Source organism: Equus asinus, chromosome 14 (genome assembly GCF_041296235.1).
Source record: "Equus asinus isolate D_3611 breed Donkey chromosome 14, EquAss-T2T_v2, whole genome shotgun sequence".
Classification (NCBI taxonomy): Eukaryota; Metazoa; Chordata; class Mammalia; order Perissodactyla; family Equidae; genus Equus; species Equus asinus.
The window spans coordinates 48,884,431-48,891,759 of record NC_091803.1 but is presented as its reverse complement, the minus strand read 5'-3'; the positions used below and the strand labels follow the sequence as shown (position 1 = coordinate 48,891,759).

At 66.1% G+C, this 7,329-nt stretch overlaps 1 protein-coding gene across 1 annotated transcript; it reads right to left on the bottom strand.

Moving 5' to 3' along the window:
- Positions 1-801: 801 nt before the first annotated feature.
- On the bottom strand, positions 802-4,303 carry C1QTNF8 (C1q and TNF related 8). The gene is made up of 3 exons (XM_070484005.1): positions 4,169-4,303; positions 2,355-2,571; positions 802-1,592 (listed from the first exon to the last, which is right to left on the bottom strand). The coding sequence occupies exons 1-3, from the start codon at positions 4,169-4,171 to the stop codon at positions 1,042-1,044; spliced, it is 771 nt and encodes a 256-aa protein (XP_070340106.1). The 5' UTR covers positions 4,172-4,303; the 3' UTR covers positions 802-1,041.
- Between the last annotated feature and the right edge of the window lie 3,026 nt (positions 4,304-7,329).

Genomic DNA, 7,329 nt, shown 5'->3' with positions numbered 1-7,329 from the left:
CATCCGTGGAGCAGAGGGACCTGGGGCTGCCCTAGATGCCTCCTGCCCCCTCCCGCTCTCCAGCCAGTGGCCCATGGGCTTTCCTTCAGCAAGAGCTCCAGCCCAGCCCAGCCCAGCCCGGCCAGCCTGCAGCTCCAGCCACCTCACCATGGCCCAGGACCTCAGCCACCTTGGCTAGGCTCTAGTGATTTCACACGCTGCTCCTGCCAGGGTCTTGGTGGCCTTTTTGACCCAGAGTCCTCACTCAGGAGGGAGCAGCCTCGGAAGAGATACTGGAGAGGCCCCAGGGAGGAGGCAGCAGTGGTGGGGCCAGAGGGGCTGGGCAGAAGGTTCTGGAGTGGCCAGGGAACACGTGGCAGGAAAGGAACAGACTGGGAGTCTATTTTAGAGCAGAGCAGCCTGGTGGCTCCAACCCAGGGTCGACAGAGGCCTCCTGCAGAGTGAGTGTGGCCAGCTCCAGGTCCGCCCTCATGCCCTCAGGCACAGGGGACTTGGGGCCTGGGGCTCCCTCGGGCTCTGGTGCACATGGAGCTATGACCTTCCTCCACCGGCCAGCCCATTCCAGACAGACGAGAGGATGCCACCAGAGCCAGGCCGCGTGTTCAACCGAGGGCGAGCCTCTCGTCCCCACCCAGCCTGACGTCATCCTGTCTCAGGAGCCCTTGCCGCCTGCTAACACCCCCCGAATTTAGCATGTTTCCTGCCGGAATCGGCTCCGAGAGGGCCAGGGTCTGCGTTTGACCACCGGCCTCCCCATCGTCCACCCTGGCACCCAGTAGGTACTTCACAAGTGTCCCCACGCAGGATGCTCCACACAGCCCTTTATAAGCAGAACAGGTCGCTGGACCCAGAGGGCCAACTCCATCAGGTGCAGAGCCGCCCCCCACCCGGGCTCTCCTCCCGCCTTCCTGGGAGGCAACACTCCACCTGCATTGTCCCACCGGGTCAGGCCCCGAGCTGCGAAGGTAAAGGCAAGGGCGGGTTTGGGGTCTGGGGGTACGTCCGTCGCAGCTGGGCAAGCGTGGGGCCTCTCTGTGGCCACTAGAGCTCAGTGGCTGGCTTGACCAGGTGGCCGCTGAAGGTGATGTAGAGGTCGCCGTGCTCACCGTAGATGGCGTTGTCACGGTCACGCTGGAACATGCGCACCCAGACGGTGTCGCCGGCATCCAGCGGCAGCAGCAGGCTCTGGGTCTGCATGACGCTGCGCTCGCTGGGCTGCGCGTACAGCACGGCGGTGGCCCGCCGGTTGCACATGACGTGCAGATAGGTCTCCTTGTAGTTCCAGGTGTGCACGTTGAGGCTGAGGAAGTAGATGCCGGGCACGGCACAGAGGAAGCGACCGGAGGCCAGGTCAAAGGCGCTGTCCAGGTTCACCAGCTCCGTGTCGAAGGTCACGGCCTGGAAGTCGTCGGAGCTGTGCAGCCCCTCTCGCCGGCCCACCGAGAAGGCCGCGTAGGCTCGCTGGCATGGGGCGCCTGGCGGCCCCGCCTGCCCCTTCTGACCCTTGCGGCCGCGGGGGCCCCGGGAGCCTGGCGGGCCCTCCTTCCCACTCCTGCCGGTGCGACCTCTAAGCCCTGCTTCGCCCTTTGCACCTGCAGGGGAGCGAGCCGAGGATGCTGGTCAAGGCTTGGGATCCAGGGCCGGACTCACTGACCATGTGGCCTTGCAAGTGATCTCACCTCTCTGAGCCCCAGGCTCCTCGTCCGTAAGAGGGGTGCTAACCCGCCCCTCACACAGGGCAACAAGAAGCCATACCCCAAAGCTGTGGCCGTTCTGGGGCCTGCACAGATTGTCGCATGGGGCCAGCAGGGACAACAGGCTCGGGGCAGCTACCGGAGGAAGGGTCTGAACTGGGCTTTGAAGGAGGAGAGGCCTGGGAAACTGGTGCCCAAGTCCCACCTGAGTGTGGTCTTCTGTGCAGCCCTCCAGGACAACGACCTTTTTGGAGCCCAGCCTCTCTTGCCTTCTCCCAAGGGGACGCCACTCGAGGGGCCACAGGGACCCCACCCTCCCTTCCCCACCTCCCCCAGGGCTGGGCCTGTCAGGGCCACCACCGGCAATGAGCAAGACTGAGGGACCCTCAGGCCCTCTGTTCACAGCCCCCTCCCCAGGCCACTTTGCCTCCTGCTTGAGGGGGCTGCTGGGCGCTGACCGTCCTTACAAGGCTGAGGGAGTGAGGACAGCCGCTCAGTGTGTCCCCCTGGCGCCAGGTGCCTTCCCAGAGCCAGCTCTGCCTAACTCGGGACCCCGGAGCGCTGCCCTCCCCTCCGGCGCCCTCTCCCCTGTGCCCCTCAGTGTGGGATGTCCCTGTGGGGACAGGGGACAGGTGGGGTGCCCTGAACATGGACACTCACCTTTGAGGATTGAGATGTCGATGGTGGGCTGCACACGAGGCGGCCACACCCACTCCTCCCCGTCGCTCATGGGGGCGTGCGGGCCAGGGGCGGCCGGCGGCCAGGCGGGGCGGCAGCAGTGCACACACGGCCTCCGGGGCAGCCCCAGGCCAGGCCAGGCCCGGGCAGGCAATGCCAGGAGGAGCAGGAGGGCAGGGGCTGCCACTGGGGCCAGAGCCTGGGGGACGGGAGGGGGCAGGGAGGGAGGGCATGTGAGGGGGAGACACCCCTGCTGAGCCCCCGACACCCCCTCCCCCCCACAGCCCGGGCTGTGCCCCCTTGTTGGGGGAGACACTGGGTGGGACCAGGGGGTGCCTGTGTGGAGATGGACAGTCGGGCCTCTCAGGGGCCGCAGTGGGCAAGGCCAGACCTTGTCCTGCCCCGGACGGAGGCCTGGCTGTGCCCCCTGCACACTTGGCCGCCGGCCCCAGACAGATGTCACTGATTGATACATGCACACTTTCACCTGGACCTGGACTCAGAATCCTCCTCAACACAGCACGACGGGGCCACCACCAATCTGAGGGGCCAGCATGGGGGACAACTCACCTGCCCTTCAGGAGCCCCAGGCAGCCCCACCCGTCCCCACTGGAGCTTCCTTCCCAGGGGCTGCTGCCTCTGTGGCACCTCCACCCCTCCCCGGGGCCTTAGCTCTGGGCTGTAGCAGGCACCCTGCCTGCCTGGTCCCCAAAGCCCCCATGGCTGGGGACCCCCCCACCTGGCAGATGGAAGGGGAGCCTTCGTGGGGGCGGGGGGCTCTGAGTCAGCCCTCCAAGGCCCCCACCCACCTGTGGGGGGCAGAGCTCTCGGGGAGGGGCAGCGGGGCTGCTTCAGGGAAGGGCAGGGCCCCCCCCGGCTGGCTGGGCCGGGTCCCAGCTTGGCACAGTTTCTGCCATGCTGCCTAGCTGGGCAGAGGGCAGCGACAGCGTCCTGCGCTCCCAGGAGAGGGAGGGCAACTTGGGGGCTGCCCCATGTGGCCCCTCACCCAGCTGTGTGGAAGACGGTCTTTGACCTCCACCAGGCCTGGGCCTCCTGCCTCCACCTCCCCTGTCCTAGGGGACCCTGCCTGACTCCTGGCCCATCCGTGCCAGATCGGGGCACCTCTTCCCAGCTCAACCAGCAGCTGCTGCAGAGAGGGCCTGGGTGAGCCCCACGTGCACCTGGACCTCAGTTTCCCCTGGCACGTTGGTCCTGCCTGTCCTGGTCTCCCCAAGGCTGTGTCCAGGAGGCTCAGCCAGGGCTGGTCTCCTGCAAGCATAGGCATGTGGGGTCGGGGTCCTCACTCTTCTCTGGAGGCCAGCCCTGCTGAACAAAGACTCAGGTCCCCTCTTCCAGGAAGCCCTCAGGGATTCTAGTCCAGAGTAAGGTCCTCTTACACTGTAGGTCTGAGACCCACTCCCAGGCCGAGCTTCCCTGGCAGGTGGGACTTCTTCTCTCCACTCCTCCACAGAGCTCAGCAGACCCTGACCCACCCCCACCACCAGTTACATTGGACCCTGAAAGGGCCTCCTGGATTCCTCCCATGGATGGACCTGACAAAAGTGGGTGTCTCTAGGGGACCCCACCCCATAGGCAGGCCTGTGCCTCTGGAGCCCCCACCCTGTCCCTGTGGAGACCTAGGGTCCTGGCCATGCTGGTCCTCTGGCCATGCCCAGCAGCCATTCAGGACTGGAACCCCCTCCTGCTGGGGTCCAGGGGTAGCACAGAACCCCCCCAAGCCCAGCCTGCCCAGGGGGGCTGTGAAGACCCCCGCCTGCCCCCATGCACCCAGTTACCATTGCACAGCCGTGGGCGCTGCTGCCTGCTGGCCGTCTCCAGCGTCACTGCCCCAGCGGCCGGTGAAAGAGCCCTTTCATGCCGCCCAGGCGCCCACGGCTCCGCCGAGCCATCCAAGACCAACAGACCTCGGGCCAGCCGCAGAGCCCAGGCAGGAGGCTCACAGGGCCCCCGCCCGCCACCTGCCGCAGGGTCTGTGCAGCCCCGTGACAAGGACTCCAGGGTCCTCCTGTCCCTCCCTGCACCCTGGTGTGGGTCTGGGTGCCTGGGGGCATCTGGGATGGACCAGGTTTGGGGATGGCATCGTGGGCTGGCCGCTGTCCTCCTTTGGCAGAAACCAAGCCTGCTGCCCCATCTGGGTGCAGTGACTTGGGGGAGTCGGGGGGGTGGAGCTGGGGCTGGGTGGAGCCTGCTGAGGGGTTTGGAGGTCAAATAGCGTGTGGAGCTGGAGATGCAGTACAGGGCCACCAGCCCTGCACTGGCCCGCCTGGGCACCATGATGCCCCCCAGCTCTGACTAGAAAAGCAGCATTTGACCAGGCCGGTGGTGTCTGCCTCACCTCCCGCTGTGCCCTCCTGGGGTCACAGTGCCCAGTGGAGCGAGAGGCCTGTGTGACACCCTGCTGGGGGCCTCAATATCGGCCCAGCCCTTGAGCAGATCAGACATGTGCCCCTGCAGTGCACCTGTGGGAGTGACCACAGAGCCCTCCCGCCCCGGCAGTGGCAGGTGGGCCACACCCACTGTGAGCGGAAGCCAAGCCCACACCAGGGCCCAGCCTCGTCCCCACTCTGACTCTGGTTCTGTACAGCTGGAGACTGAGCCCAGAGGCAGGGCCGGGCACCTCGGCCTCTGGACTCAGGGCTTGCGATTCCTGCCCCCATCATGCCAGGCCGCCTGTGGGTAGGCGCTGGACAGGCCTGAGGAAGTGTGGCCGCCTTGCTGGGAGGCAGGCTGTGGGCCGCCAGACTGGCTCACTATGACTGCCCATCTGGGCACAGCCTGGGGCCCAGCCCTGCACACTGATGACCAGGGAGGGGGCGAGGGTGGGAGGAAAGGGGCAGACCAAGGTGCCTCCGCCTGTGGGGGGCTTCTCGTGCCAGGCAGAGGGGGAGTGGGGCTGTGAGGGCTGTGGACGGGGCAGTGCCACTGAAGCTGGTCCCCCAACCCCAAGATGACAGCCTACCCTCCAGCAGGGCCCAGTGGCCCTTTTAGGGGCAACTGTCTTCACCCCACAGTCAGCGGTGGCACAGACAGAGGGGTGTGAAGACCCTGGCTCACCCGCCTGTGGGTCCCTGCAGCCTCCACTGGGCAGCACGGCTGTGACCTGCTTCTGAGATGGAGGCAGCCCTGTGGGCAACACGTGGCCTGGTCTCCTACCTCTCGGCACCACCACCGTGTGGGAGCCGCTGGACCCAGGGGCGGGCCGGGGCTCCTCTCTGGCCCCCATCATCACCTCTGGGGCTCCTACATCTCCCTGCGCGCTCGGCCGCTCCCTGGGTCTGAGCCTCGGTCTCCCCACAGTATCCTGGGCACCAATGGCTCAGAAGTGGCGGGAGGGCCCCCTGTGGTGGATGGACACGGGCCAAGCACAGCCACTGGGGGACGCCGCAGCTTCAGCCATGCAGCAGGGCCCCAATGTCCCTCCCCTCTGAGCTCCATGATGCCAGCAGGCAGAGCTGCCCCCCAAAAAGACATGGGTGATCACTGCAAGTCCCCTTCATGGGGAATGGCGAGTTGAACTTGTCCTGCATGTGGGAGGCACCTTTTCAAGAGGGTCAGGGTGGCGTGAAGGGCCGGAAATGGGCCCTGGGGTCCCTCTGGGCTGGAGGGCCAGGCTGAGCCCAGGCCTTGGGGACCCTGGCTGGGGAACATTTGCTGGGAGATGGCTGGCGGGCCAGCTTCTGAGCTGAGGGTTCAGCGAGAGCCAAGGGTGACTCAGCAGGCGGCGAGAGGACCTGGACAGAAATAGCCCTGGCTCGGACATGCAGCCTGGCATCTCCGTGGCGACGGGAGTGCGGCAGAACGCCGCAGCCCCACAGGGTCAGCCGGCTCACAGAGGGGCCACAGCGTCACCAGGGGGGCCGTCTGAGCCCCCTCACTGCCTCCCTTCCCACAGCAGCCCAGGAAGGCCACCATCTCCTTGTGACTCGATCCAGTGCAGCTGGGAACCGGGGAGGGACCAGACAGCCTCCATGGCCCCAACCCAGAGACTGGACTGGGCAGCTGGAGCCTGGAGCATGGGCCCCATGTGTGCAGGGGCTGAAGACAGCTGGGGAGACAGCAACCCTCCTGCTGCTCTGGAGGCCTGAGTCCCCCCTGCAGCCTCTCCCCCAGGACCACAGGGGCACATGACCCCAGCCACCGGGCTCAATGGCTCAGTCACTACGGAGCCTAGCAGGTCAAGGTCCCCAGGCCGCTGGAGAATGACCCCATATGTTGTCACAGCCTCTCCGGCCACATGAACATACGTAGGAATGCAGATAGCAGGGGTAGAGGTGAGGGCCATCTTGGGGTGGGCTCTGCTCACAGACCTGCCCTGGGCTGGGGGCAGGGTGGGCTCGGGACCCTCTGTGCTTCCCTTTCTCCAGCCATAAACTGCACTGATGATAAGACTGTGTTGGTCAACACGGTGCCCGAAGGAGCCACCGCTCAGCGCGCTCTAATGACGCCTGGAGGGGGGTGACATATGACCTGGAGTGTGTAGGGGCTGAACCCCTACTGGCAGCGACTGGCCAGCCTCAGGGTAGGCACAGCCATCTGCCCCACCTCCAGGCCCCCCAGAGAGGTTAACACTCCAGAAAGACACAGCCTTGGGAATTTGCCCTGTGGCCTGAGCTGTTCCTCAGCTCCAGAGCCCGATCATGTGTCTCGACAAGGGAACAACGTTTCCAGCCTCCTAGGTGGCCATGAGACAACCACGGACAATGAGCAGCCCGCAGGGCGGCCCCCGGGGATCGTACCCACCACCCTCCCAGCCTCCTGCCACCAGCCGAGCTTCAGGATGATGAGCTTCACATGCACCGCCCCCCACTTAGCTCCCCATCAGCTGCCACCCTCCTCAGGGCTGGGACGAGGACGTGCTCAGCACGATGGCAACACTGCTGTGGAACCGGCCTCGGCCACAGGGCGATAATGAGGGCTGAGTGGCCTGCGTGCACAG

Bases quoted from the DNA above. Each gene is read 5' to 3' on its own strand.
- C1QTNF8 (XM_070484005.1), bottom strand. The intron at 1,593-2,354 runs GTGAGTGTCCAT...GCTCCCCTGCAG, and splicing joins CGACATCTCAATCCTCAAAG to GTGCAAAGGGCGAAGCAGGG.